The sequence below is a fragment of the Brachyistius frenatus genome, unplaced genomic scaffold (genome assembly GCF_029030835.1).
Source record: "Brachyistius frenatus isolate BFR_SWC_R1_liver_20210118 unplaced genomic scaffold, ASM2903083v1 Contig_19, whole genome shotgun sequence".
Lineage (NCBI taxonomy): Eukaryota > Metazoa > Chordata > Actinopteri > Embiotocidae > Brachyistius > Brachyistius frenatus.
In genome coordinates, this window is record NW_027210618.1 from 4,569,388 (window position 1) to 4,584,934 (window position 15,547).

General features: G+C 41.4%; 1 protein-coding gene across 1 annotated transcript in view; it reads left to right on the forward strand.

The window, feature by feature from the left end:
- Positions 1–15,547, forward strand: part of LOC138619135 (unconventional myosin-IXAa-like) — a 134,514-nt gene that overhangs the window by 97,293 nt on the left and 21,674 nt on the right. Inside the window, 9 exon segments of the mRNA XM_069695402.1 lie at positions 7,431–7,552; positions 9,346–9,487; positions 11,201–11,396; positions 11,951–12,070; positions 13,880–13,955; positions 14,185–14,328; positions 14,877–14,916; positions 15,021–15,143; positions 15,433–15,513. Of these exon segments, the coding sequence (XP_069551503.1) occupies positions 7,431–7,552; positions 9,346–9,487; positions 11,201–11,396; positions 11,951–12,070; positions 13,880–13,955; positions 14,185–14,328; positions 14,877–14,916; positions 15,021–15,143; positions 15,433–15,513 (1,044 nt within the window).

A 15,547-nucleotide genomic window follows, 5' to 3' on the forward strand; every position in this document is an offset into this window, starting at 1 on the left:
ACAAAGATATTTTTAGTGCGATAATGAGTCTCAATCAGTTGGATTGTGTCACAGGAGCTGTCCACTCTCGTATGCCTCTTGCAGAACACTGATAGGTCGTGGCAACTTAGCAGGCCGGCCCATCGCTGACGGATGAACGAGCAGAGGAAGGGAGAGGAAAAAAAGAGCAGTGTTTCAGTAAACAAGTGAAATAACGTCCCTTCATCTTTGATGAAGATCACAGACTGCCAGTCAGTGTGTGCTAATGGCTCTGTTATCTGTTTATGACTGTTAGCCCTGAGGCCACACACACACACACACACACACACACACACACACACACACACACACACACACACACACACACACACACACACACACACACAGTGAACATAGAGTACTAACATAACAGGTTTTGTTAATGTAGTGTTGATACATTCATGTTGAATTTATTTTGTCATGTACACATATTCCCATACACATCCCATCACTCTTTGACTGCAAGTAATTACCCAGTTTTTTTAAACGAGTTATCACCTGACCTTTATTTTAACATTTTCTTTATTAATGTTGCGTAATATACAAGGGTGGATACAGTAATGTGCATGGACTTATAACTAGCTGGGAAGTTATAACTTTCCTGATTAAGTATTCCAAGTTATGTTACTTGACGGTTTTCTAAGACCAGTGGTACGTGGACATTTACGTTGACACCGAAGACGTTGGCATAATGCGCACATCAAATCTTGTGTCAAGCTTAGGAAATTTGTAACAGAGCCCCTTGGAAAGCCTCAGAAAGGCGAGGTGTTTTGAGTGTCATTTACAATTCAAGTGAGGCAGAACATCAATGTCCCAGATTGAAGTTCAGGAATGCAACTCCTTTTGACATTCTTTGATGTTCGTGGGGTGGTGCGCCGTGAATTAATCGGAAATCGAGTCAGACTGGCAACACGTTGTACCGTGATGCTCTCAGGGAAAACATTTGGTACAAACAACCTGAATTGTAGAACAGTGGCAATGAAGTTCTCCAACCCACTCACTGTGTTGCTGCGTGTGAAACGCCCACGTTTTCAACGTACTGTCTTTTCCTTCCACCACCCCACTCGTCTTATTTAGCTCCCTATGACTTTTGTCTGTTGCCCAAAAATTTGACACAAAGTTTAATGTGCACTCTCAGATCCATTGTGACATTGCAGATGTGCACCAGTGCTCACAAAAGGCATGTAAGTCAGGTGCTGGTGTTGATCAAGCTATATGTAAGTTTGAATACGTACTCACGGAGGTCAGTGCGTCCACCTGCTACGTGCACATTACTGGGCTTCACTTGGTTTGGACGCAACAGGAACAGTCTTGGAACTTTTTGATTACGCTTTGCATGCTACAATCAAATAGCTATATCTTTTGTAAAGAAAACATAGAATATGTCTATTACCATATAAAATCAGTGGCTACCTAATGTTCAGGTAAAAGTACAAGAAGTTGTTTTATTTTTGCCTCGTCAGTCATTCTGTGACATCAGGTGCTCCTTGATGAGTATCTCTGTTTTGAATGAACCTTTCATTTAAAGGTTTGTTCCTGTGTTATGTTCAACTAATAAGTGTCAAAGTGCTGCGGAGACGCTGGCCCTCACAGGACGGTGCCCAATATTGTGTCAGCGGAGTTCACGTTTATTATCCTTTAATCACTGGACTCCCCCAAACCTATCTACTGTTCGGGAGTTTATTTTACAGCACAACAGTCGAGGTGGGGTTGAGCTGTGGGGCCCCTCTGAGGGAGGCTGGTATAGCTTCCCAATCGAGGCTTTCTAGATCTCAACTGATTTGTGTTTGTTTGAATAAAGTTGTGCAGTTCGCACCACGGGCCCCTTCCAGCCTCAGTTTGACGTCATGCGGGGAGAAAGCTCTCCACACTTTGTCTGTGGCATTGTGTTGAGCCTTCAACTGCTGACACTTACTGTGACACTGGCGCACGCTTTTAGAAGATATAGAGACTTTCTTGGCATCTGATTCAACACTGATCATGGCTTTCTTTTTGGTTGCTGTTTGACATGTGTTTGAGGGGGTTCAAATACCCAAAGATTCAGCAATGTGTCTCTCAGACAATTTGGTTAATTTCTGGCATGTCAGAATTTATAATCAACCGTCCTGTTTGAGCACTTCCACTGTTCTCTCATGGCTGCTGTCAAAAAAATCTTTTATATACTACATCAAGCTTTTTTTTAACCGGATTGGTACACCACCACCGGTTCAGACACAGACATGTGACTTTAAGTCTGACAAGCTGGACTTTCACGTGATACCTAGCATGAGGCCAGCCCTACAAACCCAAATGTCTGTCATTGACTTGTGTAATAAAGTTGCACCATTGGTTGGCCAAATGCCGCGACTTTCTGTATCCGTTTCAAATTAAAAGTCCTTGTTTCAAATCAGCCATGTACTAGGTTTTGACCTCGTCTTGTTGAAAATGCAATTATCTCTTTTCATTAACATTTAATTAATTCAACCTTTAATTTTCAAAGGACAAATCCCATTCGGGGCTCTGTGTTTACTGTCAGTGGGTTGTGACCAGTTAATTGAACTGTTCATTGTGAGCATAGAAGTCATAATTAAACCCTACAGTCTCTGCCCGCTTTAAAAAAAAAAAAAAGACAATAGGTGTATAGAAAAGATCTACAAGAAGGTTCCGTAACCTGTTTTTGTAAACATGTGAACTCATGCTTTCGGTCACCTGAAGGTGATGTTGACTAGCCATCAGGGAAATTGACCTCCTCTCATCTCTCTGGGGCTACACTCCGCTCCGACCAATCAGTTGGTCAGATCAGCAGCAAATGTTTACCTTCCGATCAGCAGCCAGAGCTAATAGCACCGCACCAACCACAGCCCTCAGCTCGCTGTGTGTGTGTGTGTGTGTGTGTGTGTGTGTGTGTGTGTGTGTGTGTGTGTGTGTGTGTGTGTGTGTGTGTGTGTGTGTGTGTGTGTGTGTGTGTGTGTGTGTGTGTGTGTGTGTGTGTGTGTGTGTGTGTGTGTGTGTGTGTGTGTGTGTGAGAGGACTCTCCAGTTCAGTGTTTACACTCAACAAGTGCTGTATTTCTTTTCTGTTTGAGGATGACGTATCAGAGTACGAAAAAACACAATGGCTACCACCTAAGGCAAACACAATAACTTGTGAGATATCAGACTGACTAAAATACAAAACATGTGGCCAGGTTTACATTCATCTGATAAAGAATCCTGCTCTTAATAAAGTGTCCTCAATGGTAAGCATGTTAGGTGATTCTCTAAATGGTGCTCCTTTTCCTTAAATAGGACCTTCAACACTTCAACTAAATATGCCCTTTACTGTATTAATAGTCACACTGATTACTCAGCTATTTTGTGCCCATTTTCTATGTCCTTATTCCACTCACACAGTCCATCTTGGTTCTTGGCAAAAACCCTTCTACAGAGCCAACAAGTCTGTTTTTGTGTCTTTCTCTGTCAGTTTCTACATCTCTTTCTCTCAATCCTTTTAAATTTACCAGAACTCACTCCAGCTCTCATTATTGCACCACAGTTCTCCCTGTCTGCTCCATGAAAACACTCTGCTGTCATAATAAGAGAGACGGGCGCTGAGGGAGGGCAGAAACATAAAGACAGAGGGAATAGAGAGATAGCAGGAGAAACACACACGGCCTCCCTCACCTCTGCACCAGGGCGTTCCGCCAAACAAAATTCAGGTTGCTTGACTGCTGCACTGTGTTACGCAGCAGAGAACAGATGCAGGGTTGACTAATGGATGGAGGGATGGCCACAAATCCTGACCAACCTCATCAACCACAGCACAACTCCCTGCTTTTTTCACACAGCGGGAGGTTTTAGGGCTTTTTATTGCTTGCAGATTGGATTTTGTGTACATGTTAAGGGCCTAATACCCGTTACGTCCTTCTTTATTTAGAGTGCTCAGTGGACATTTTAAGGGCTCAGTAGTTGATTTCAGCGTGTTTTGTGGACGAGCTGACGTATCCACAAACAGAAATTGTCCTTCAACCCCCGTTGAATTGATGTGGCATCAGAAATCTTTAACACGGGTAGTTTAAGGCTAATAAGGCAAATAAGTTTGATGGATGATGCTGTATAGTAATTTGGGTAAACAGATCTCCGTCCTCTGCAGGCTGCTGACGTCCAGTTCCACCTCGTTCTACAGGAGCTCTGCTAGTTTGATGCAGCCGGAGTTTTCACAAACTTTATTCACCCATGCATTCCTGGAACAGATCATTTGTGCTTTCAGATATGGAATTAATCTTTTTGAAATGATTATTGTGACACATTGTGGAAGAAGTACTCAAATATTTTACTTAAGTAAAGGTAGCTGTATAACAATGTGGAAATACTTTCAGCATCAATGTATATCTTAAGTACTTAATGTTGTAGGTTATAAAGATGGGGCTCATTTCAATTACTTTATATAACGATTGGTACTGTACGTACACTGACACATCAAAACGTGTCTGTTGATTATATCTTTCATAACCAGGGAGGTTCCCGTAGAGCTCCATCAGTACCAGGCACTCAGCGTTGTACCATCACAACCAGCCTGCATATTTAACCACCGTTAGATGGATGGGAAACCAGAGACGATCAGATTCTAACAAGCAAGAATTGGTGTCCTCTGAGATGCTCTGTTATAGTTATTGTTATAATCATAGGTGTAATGCTGCTGGAGCACACTGGCACAACACTTCGCCAATTTGTTTTTCCAATTGAGGAAGAAAGGTTTAAGTGCTTGAAGATCCAGTCGTTTCTGAAGCATGTCACATGCAAGAGAGCCAATAAATACAAATGCAACGGTCAAACTAATCATATTGACATTTACACCTTGTATTGATTGAGTCACAATGTGAACTCGTTAATGTTACTGCATTATGCATTAAAACAAAACTCAAAACTTCCTGTACCGTTTCAAATTAAAAGGCCTTGAGTGTTTCAATGGACAGAAACCCTCCATTTCTTAACAAGGCTTTTGTTGTGAAACGTTTGACTGAAATCAAATAACACTTCAGATGAGTAATCTAGAACAACGTTGAAAATAGCATGGTTATATTGTTGACGTAAATCAAAGCTGTAAAAATATACATTATTGAATACTGTATGAAAATTGCCACCATACGAACTGTGGTAACGCAAACCTAGAAACAAGCCACAAGGTAACAATGCATGCACTCGTGTGTGCACTCATGCACACGTCACTCTTTAATAAAGCACTACTCCACCGCTTACCCTATTATTAATATATTATTGTTGGTTTTGGTTGTCTCCTCTGTTACCTTTAATGAAGTCTCACATTTTGATCTGACCTCTCTCATCTCAAGGTTTTGATTTAACGTCTAAATTCTCATAATACAGTTAATCTATTTTACCGTAACTTTATTGGCATTAACTTGCCATTCTCAGTGTAAGTGCCTTAACTGGATTTCTATGAAAACAGTCCTTGCAGGGATCATATTAAAATGTAGAGCCGGACATAAAAAGTCTTCTAAAGCAGCTGGACCCGGCGTGTTTGGTGCGTAACGATGAAACTCCAGACATTCTGCTGTTTCGTCGATCCGTAACTGAACCACCATCTCTACATGCTTCACACACTGAGTCACGACTTTGGAGTCCTCTCGTCTGCTCTGCCAGGCTATCTAAATTAATGTGCGTAATAAAATGGCTGATGAGCGTGTGTGCTTATCTCTTTATCAGTGTGTCTGCATCTCATCGTCTCAAATGTCAACAAACTCTCATAGGTACAACAAAGTTAGTCAGATGAACTGCGTCAGCCATCGGTGAGTGCTCGGCTTGATGATACTTAAACAAAAGCACACGAGTGCAGCTTTTTTACGGCTCTGTTTTCACTTTGCTTGATCCGGTGCAACCTCTGAATAAAACTGAACATACCACATGCTCTGAATGCCTTGTCAGTGATTTAACTGCCTAAATAACGAAGGAGACGGCAGACGTGTGTTATATGTTAAAGTATTTTTCCACCTTTGAATACTTTACTGCTGTCTCCAGTTAATAATTAAGCGGCATGTGTTCCAACTGATTGTCAAAATATTTGAAATGTTTTCCTTCATACTGCTCGTTCGAAAATACACACACACACTAGTAGAAATGTAAAAAAGTAATGACAACATGCAAATGTAGAGGTAGCAATACATGACGCATACAAACCATAAACACACATATACACACTGTTTAATTTACAGCTGATTTTATTTTACCATTAGTCATGAATAATCATTCACATTCATACTGGTAGTTTTCTGACTGCGTTCTCACCTTTACATACAAAATGGACTGAGCACATTGATCTTCCTCAACTGCAATACACACAAGATATGTGATACAAACAGGAAGATTGACAGCTGAACACATTTGTGCTTTCAAGAGGAATCAATAGTTTGTTTGCAGTGATGCACTGGTTTATCTACTGGCAAGGCTCTGATAATAGCACTATTAGCAGACTGTTGTTCTTTCCGTCTTTAAATGTCAGGTGATGTGTAGGACACTGTAGCCTCCTGGGGCTGCCACAAGCACTTTAATCATTATTGCTGTTGATTAACTTGATACAAATTCCTTCCTTTTCCTGTGTTTTTGTTCACCTACACTCACTGCCTCGCTGGTTCTGACTCTTCAACATTTTGCTGAGTATGCTTGCTCTTCTCCAGCAGCCCAACACACAGTAAGAGGGCTGTGACCTGGGAGCTACTGGAGCAGCAACTGTTTACATGCCTTTCTAGAAATGTACCGCAACAGTAGCTTTCCTGGGGAGAGAGCTTTACCCAAGTACCTCCCCCTCCACTTTTTGTTGCACTTTTCATCCCAGCTGGCAGAAGAACTCTAACTGGTGTCTCTCACTGGTTTCTCCCTTGGGCGTATTAAGAGGACATGGGTCATATACCTCAGCTGTCATTGGCCTCCGGGGACATATAGAGCTCACCAACTGAGTGTGAGACTTTTACTGACAGTCAACAAGTAGCCAGATGTTTTCTAAGTGGTGATTCAGGTTGGACTTTTTGCAAAGTATGCACAAGTATTATACTCTCTGGCATGTGACCTATACTTTACTTGTTTTTGTCATAGTCAGGGTCCCATAGAGTCAGTTGAAAACAGGTTTGTTAACTAACTGTTGCTGAATCTCTCATAACTGGAAACTACCATTAAAACACCTTTGAATGAGTTTTTTAACCACCAAACTGTTCTTATGTAGAAGCTCAGCTGCAACCAGAGAATGACTGAATGTAAAATATATGTTTATGTGAATTTTAAGTACATCAGAACAACAGTAATTGCAGTAAATCTTATTGGGCTTAATAGCTGTCTGCAACGCATGATAGTTGTCTTGATCCTTAAGAGTGTAAACTTGGTGATCAGCTTTATTTGTGCTTGTATTTACTGACTGGTGTCCTTCATCTGTGTTTCCCCTTGCAGGAGGAGTACAGGGCGGAGGGCATCACCTGGCACAACATCGAATACATCGACAACAGCGGCTGCCTCAACCTCATCAGCAAGAAACCCACGGCTCTGTTCCACCTGTTGGACGAGGAGTGCAAGTACGTCACCTGTTGAATCTGACACCTCCTGGTGCATCTCAATACCACTGGAGATACTAGTTCAAACAATACATGCCATTTGCTGTGTAATTTAGCATCACTGCTACTTCATATCAGACACAGCAGGGCACCTCCTCAATAAAATACTGCGAGGAACCCTTAGACCTCAGACTATAGGTGATAGTGTGGCCTACCATGAGTACCAGTTTGGTTTATTAGAAATCTTAACGAAGAGCTGGCTTCCCTAAATATTGCTTTGGATATTTAAGATCCCCACATGGACTCTAATGTTTTATTGATCCCCAGACCTTTGCGGCCAATACTTCAAATGATATCAAAATAAAAGGCATCAAACATGAGGAAAAATTGGATCGCACTCATTAGATATCCATGATTACAGGTGGAACCAGTTGGAGAGCAGGATATTGATTGGTGACAGTATAAGTGTGATCTCTTTTAATAATTCCTTTGCACCTTTGTACAGTAGCTTTTTACAACACGCAGTTGGCACTTCTTCCCTTTGTAGGTAGCAAAACACATTTCATTGTAGCATAACTTTGTGTGATTTAATCACACTACAGCTGCACGCCTTTTGTTTTGATACCAACACTGGAACTCCTACCAGGGTTTAACTAAAGTATATCAACATACTGATTCCTCCATCAACATTACTTGATCATGTTTGTTTTTTTCCTTCTCTATGGTGGGATGTGTTGCAGGTCAGCACTCTGCCGCAGCATCTTTCTCCTCCATAAATCAAATCCAAAGCTCTCCCACCCCCCTCGCATAAAATCACATCGGACGGTTCGCACACAGCCGTATTTATCTATGTTAGCTGTCATCTTACCTGCCACTTAGCGTAGCTGCTTCATCTGGATCTAATAATGCCTGGAATGGACCGAATGCTGTGTATATATTTGTGTGTGTGTGTGTGTGTGCGTGTGTGGAGACGGGTGGCAGTTTTAGAGAATTAGGATCAGAGGGGGATCTCCAAGGGAAAAAATGAGGGGGGACAGGGTCTCTCCTGGGGTATGCTACCATAGGAAGGAGCTTCATGCTTAATGATTACAGAGAAAGAAGGAAAGACGCTTAGAGATCTCATCCTTCACAGTTAGTGGAGCTGGCGGGGCTTCAGGGCCTCTGGAGAGGTGGATTAGGTTACCGCAGAGTAACGGGTGAGCGTGGGGGTTCATTTCTGCAGTAACAGCATCAAGCTTTAAGACCCCTGTGGATATACTTCAGCCAGCAGTGTGTTTCAGCGGTGCAGCGAGGAGAGGTTTAGATGATATGAAACATCTCTTTGGGAATGTTGATCCAGGCAGCAGTGGTTGTAGTAAATGGGTAAAATGTCCATGAAGCAAAGGTGAAAACACCAAAGAAGAATGTGCAGGTAGAGACACTGTAACTCCAGCTACATTTAAGCCATACCATGAAGTTTGTGAAAGTTGTTTTTTTCCTGAGGGGTTAAAGAAATGGAATTAGAGAAACTGTATTCTTTCTTTAAATTTAAGAAAGCAAAGCTGCCCCTGAGAACATCATCAGCTGCTCCACAGCACTGCTTTGTAGCCAAAAGTAGATAAAAAAACAAAAGTAATTAGTTACACACAACCATCTATTCAATTATTAAATGGAATAGGTGGTCGTGTGTGTGCTAAATAGATAAAAAGCCACCAAGACACAGTTGCGAAGTAAACACTGAAGGAGAGATTGCTTGATAGAGTTTTCCATCCGTGGCTCTCTTATGGTGCAAAGAGATTCTCTGCGAGCCTGATTCAAAGTCACTGTCTTTCCAGTTTCCCTCAAGCTTCCAATCAGACCTTGCTGGACAAGTTCAAGCGTCAGCATGAAGGAAACAGCTACATCGAGTTCCCTGCTGTCATGGAGCCCGCCTTCATCATCAGACACTACGCTGGGAAAGTCAAGTATGGAGTCAAGGTAAGCTGCGTGCTCATGGAAACAGAGGAGTTTCATATGTGTGAATATGCATCGCTCATACAGTATGTGTTTGTTGTCTTTGCACATTAGGAAACTGTTACTGTAAACAGCATTTGGTGCATCACAGCATCATGACACATAGTTCTGTGTTTGGCTTTGTTCATTCTGTCTGATTCAAATGGGTTTCTTCAGAGTTCATTTAGATAAACTAGTAGGAAACTTTCCCAGCACATTAACAAATATTTTATCCTTCAGTTTATCTGAAAATTTCAAACTTCAAATCACCAAATTTGGAGATGTATGTTTTTAAATGGGCAGGAAAGAAGAATGAAAATTTGTATTATATAAAGTAATTGAAGCTGTCAGATAAATGTAGTGGAGCAAAGAGCACAAGATCAACTTCAGAAATTTAGTAGAGTGAAATTTTAAGTAGCATCAAATGGATACACACATGTAAAGTACAAATACCTCCAAATTGTTCTTAACTATAGTGCTTAAGTAAGTGTACTTAGCCCTCCTTACTGATTTCATACCTTTCGCATATCAAGCAGTTCATGATCTGGGTTTCTACTTGTTCTACTTTTTTTTTTGTCAGCACTGAATCTGGATTGAAAGTTTGAGCTAAATACCAAAAATATCGCTAATATAGAGGCCTTCTGTTTCTGTGCTACAAGGTGAAAAACTGAATCTCTAAACTGATGAAGGAAGCTTCTTCTCACTTCACTCAAACCTTCATGGACCCTGAAAGTCTGCAGCCGATCTCCTTGTTTGTTCTGTCGACCTATTTTTGCAGCTCGATCTAATTCTCTGCCCGTTTCCCAGCTGCGTCTTGATAAGAAGCACATGTGCTGGAATGGGTCGAGCATATTGTTGTTTGACTGTATAATATAAATCCATAACAGCTGGTTATCGTGGCCGTGGAAAAGTATCCTGTATCTGCAGAGAGCCGAGGTGTCTGTTTGGTGTGAGTTGTGCAGCGAGAGCCACAGTAGTGAAATGTGTCTGACGTTGGCTCAGTAGTGAACACACAGCTGACTTGTATCATATGGAGAGAGAATATGTTGAAGGGTTTATAGTTCATGGCTCTGTTATGATAGCGCAGCTTCAGTCGAAAATATTTCATTCCTCACAGACAGAGGAAGAATTAGTGGTTTGCACTTTGTGTGCTTAAGCGTGTGTTTCTGGTCTCATATGGATGTGAGGGAAGATTTTCTTTACCTCATACGTTTAATTGAAGCAAGAGGTGTATGAAAAGCAAGTATGAATGAATTACATATTTGCAGTTTGCATTATTAATGAACATTTACCAGAAGATTAAAAGGAAAATTTGAAGTTTTCAGTCAGATGAAGAGCAGGAGCGCTTTCATGCAAAAAAGTGAAAAAGCACATTCTCCAAAATGTCAAATTATTCCTTTAACTCTCTGCCCATAACAGCAGTGAAACATTTGCCTATAAACAGTTGTAAACTGTGCTGCCAACTGGCTCTCTCCTGCTTCACAAACAATAAAAATCACACAACAGAGAAGAACTTATGCTCTTGTTTGTTATGGTACTTCAGGTGTATGTTGTGATGTTTAGATAACTAATGTGTTTCATAAACGTTTCATTGTGTTTGCAGCCAATGATTTGCTCTAGAAGCCAAAGAAACAGGCCGCCACAGTGATTGTATTCAAGCTGTAGCTAAAGGTTGACATGCGCGTTTCCTTCATCCAGGACTTCAGGGAGAAGAACACCGACCACATGCGTCCCGACATCGTGGCCCTGCTGAAGAGCAGCAAGAACGCCTTCATCTGCGGCCTGATGGGAATCGACCCCGTGGCGACCTTCCGCTGGGCCGTGCTGCGTGCTTACTTCAGAGCCCATGTGGCGTTCAGGGAGGCCGGCCGCAGACACACCCATAAAAAAACTGGTGAGGAGCAGCCACACGTTCAGTATGTGCAGTAAATAGTGCAGAAATTTAAAAGTTAAAGGCCCTGAAAACCAATATTCTCAGTCAGCTTTTGCTGTAAATGGTCAGATCAGAGATCTATGCACTTCTGCAGAGCAGTTTTTGGTTATGTCACATCAAATGTTTCTGTTTTTCTTTTCTTTTTTTTCGTTGGTTTCGATCGGTAGATTCAAGTGGGCGGGGTTCAGGTACAGAAAAGATGGGTTGCTTTGAAGTGATGTCACACTACTGTGCACTAATTAGGATATCAACAAAAATACCAACCGACTGAGAATCTGACAGTAGGTGGGTTGTGATGGAGCAGATTTGCTGAGGTCATCTTTGCCAACCTAATTCCTTTAAATCTGGTGACTTCAAGACCTCTTGTCGGGAAAAAGAAGAGTTAGTGAGCAATTAATTGGGTGTCTTTTTGGGCGAACGTGACACATTCACAATATAATCACTGTTATACCTACAATTATTCTTTTCTTCATGACGCTTCATTTGGAATCTTTCTCTCCCTCTCTGTGTTTTAGGGAATGATGCTGCAGTTCCCTGTACTGTGGTCAAAGCTGTTGACAACTTCAGTTTCCTTCACCACCCGGTTCACCAGAGGAGCCTTGAGATCCTTCAGCGATGCAAGGATGAGAAATACAGTAAGTAACTCCGAAGACCTTCAGCTTGTCCTCTGTGCAGCTGCAGCTCACTGACAGACACTCACAGTAATTAAAACACAAATAGTGAAACCACTGAATTATTTTGTGCGGCAAACATTTGCAGTATTTCTTTTTATTCAGTTTCATGTATTATTCATCAAAAATGTAGAAGTTACCTTTCAAAAAACCTATTAAACAACGATCTGCATATAATGCAAATGAAAAGGGATAAAGGGCAGCTGAAAAAGTGACTCTGATTTTATGTTTTATTCAAGCCGCTTCGTTCAGAGTGGTTTCTTTTAAAAGGTAGAATATAGTGTTTCTGAATTGCAATTGAAATATAATGAGTTTTAATACAAAGGGGATATTCACAGTTATGCCTAATGTCTGTACGTGTTGGATTCAAGTTATCCAAAACAAATAATGTGGAATTTTGTGGTAATTGTTTTTCTACATGTGTGAAGTTTTATTTTATTGAAAAGTTTGATAGTATGTTTGCAATCCATGAATATAGAATCAAAATAATAGTGAACAAAATGATTGCCTGTATATGCACTTGGGGCATTTGGGATTTCTAGCTGTCTTTTGTTTTTTAGAATATGAGAAGGTTTCATTTATAAACTGATGCGTTTCGTCAGCACTGAAATTTCCAAGTGAATTCCCCAAATTGTTTTTCTGATAAAGGGAAACTCCACTGATTTTACACCTCGACATCAGTGCAGATTACGGTTAGTATGAGTGTAATATTTTTTGGGCTTCAGAATAAGAAAATAACTCCTTATCAATTCAAGTTGCATTATGGGAAATGCAGGATGCTGAATTTAGGGGGCAGGACCCACAGTCTCTCACATCAATTTTCCTTTACTTTATTTGTATTTGTTTTTCATTCATTTTCAACTGCACATAGTGTAGCACCGTCATAGTTTCTTGTTTATAAAAGAATAGTGTTATTATTCACAATTCTGCCAAACGTCACATCAGACAATAGATGACATCACAGTTGCCAGGCAACCAGCACAAACTCCAGGAAGTTACTAGTTCCAGCCAAGACGTATTGTAGCATGTTAAATGTAAATATATATTTCCCTGTTTCCAGCCTTTGTGCTAACCTTAGCTATCAGGAAGCTGCTCTTCCGTAGCTTAAAATTTACCACACAGACGTAGCTGTGCCGTCAATCTACTCATTATACAAGAAAGCGATCAAACATGTAGACATTTTGAACTGCTCCTTTAATTCCATCCGGTCACATGACAGTCTGAGGAATTGACTTTCCTTAAACGTATGTTTCTTTGCTGGTAAAAACGTCAAAGTACAGAGTCAACCCCTGTTTTAACATGAGAAACCCACAAACGTAAGCTGCTTGTTTTATACGTAATGTTTCCGTACGCATTAATGCTCCACTGCCAAAATCACTGAGGTGAAGGAGAAATCTCTCGTTCTCACACACAAACGTCGAGGCTGACTTGGGATGTTGCAGCTGTTGTCTAAGATGAGAGCCTAAACGGATAAAAGGATAAAAGTAGAGCAGTGGGTTAGAGGATGAAATTCATCATGCTGGCCGCGATAGAAGCCATAGGCCGCGATAGGTTGTTGTGCTTCACAGCGGTACAGGGGTGAATAAAGGGTGGAGTTGGGCTTTCAATAGAAGTGGACATGAAAACAACAGAAAGGAGTGTAAAGGCCCTCAAGTGCTGGATCTTCATGCTGTGGTTTCAAACTGAGCGACTGAGAAGCAGGTGAAGATAAATGTAGTGAGCTTTGAATCTCATTCGCTCTTTCTTTTCTTCTCCTCACCTCTTTACATCCAGATATCACGAGGAAGAACCCCCGGACACCTTTGTCCGATCTTCAAGGCACCAACGCCCTGAATGAGAAGGCCAGCAGGTGAGTCCGAGACAATATGAGTGTCTGATGTATTATTATTATTATTATTATTATTATTATTATTATTAATCTGGTGTCGCTAAAAGATCTACAGAGAAAGTGACTCATTTAAACTAACCCCTGTATATCATTATTAAATCAAATTAGTTTTGTTGACTCGCCTTGAGAATCAATTGGTTTACTCCCCCACCACCACCCTGCCTCACCCCACCCCACTCCCCCACCGCAGGGATGGCTATGGTGTTGGATGTAATGGCCGCAGCTCCAGGTCTGGTCGGCTCTCCACCACGGGCAGCCCTGCCCTGGAAGAAGACGGGATCTTCCTCAACTCGAACAACAGCAAGCTCCTGGAGAGAGCTCAGGGTATCCTACTGTGAGTGACACACGCACACGCACACGCACACGCACACGCACACACACACACACACACACACACACACACACACACACACACACACACACACACACACACACACACACACACACACACACAGTAACATGGGGTCACAGTAGTGCTTTTCTGTTCATACGGATTCCAATACAAGTTCTGGGGTTATGTTTTGTCATATTTAAAGCACTTTTCTGGTTAATTCATTTTTACCTACCTTGAAACAAAACACTTGTGGTCTAATATTGGTACTGATATACTGGATATAAGCTGGATCGTCAGGAATGTTCCACAACATAATAAAATGTTGTTGTTTTTAGCTTTTTAAAGAACTTCTACCTTCCAAATCCATTTCGAGCCAATGGGAAAAACTGCTATCCAGTTGTAACAAATCATTTCAGATTTTTTTATAATTTGGATCTTATGATAGTCCACAATCAATCTTTAAATTTGCTCTTTTAAATTGCTGTGCAGACTGTTTCATTAATTCTGCATTCATACCTGCTGATGGAAACACTGTTTCTCACCTTTAGGAGAAACAAAAACTGCAAAAGTAAACCAACCCTTCCCAAGGTAAGACACTAAACTGACACAACACAAGACAGTATTTTTAGAAACAGTTTCCATTCAACACAATAATACACTGGCTCATATGTTACCTGGTTTTCTGTGTACAGCACTTGTTGGACGTTAAGTCTCTGCGCTACCTGAGCAGCGTGACACTCCATGACCGCATCACCAAGTCACTACTTCACCTGCACAAGAAGAAGAAGCCGCCCAGCATCAGTGCTCAGTTCCAGGTCAGTGCTGCTGTCGCCCTCTGCTGGAAAACCTGGTGAAGTACAACAACACCCATGACAGCAGACTGACTATTTGCAGGCATGAAAGTGACTAAAATCATCTGAACTCAACAAAGCAAATTTCTGTCAACCATCAACTACTAAATCTGAAATCTTGACTCTCCAATCATAAATGCAGTTACCAGCGTTTACAGGACAAGAGCTGCGTTGTGTGAAGAAATATAAAAGCTGCGTTTACCTTGACACTGAATGAGGATGTGATGACATTGGTTTGTGTTTGTGTGTGCAGGCATCACTCAATAAGCTGATGGAGACTCTTGATCAGTCGGAGCCGTACTTCGTCAAGTGTATCCGCTCCAACGCTGAGAAGGTAGTTGGAAGAGTCTTCCCTGAAACGCAGCTTC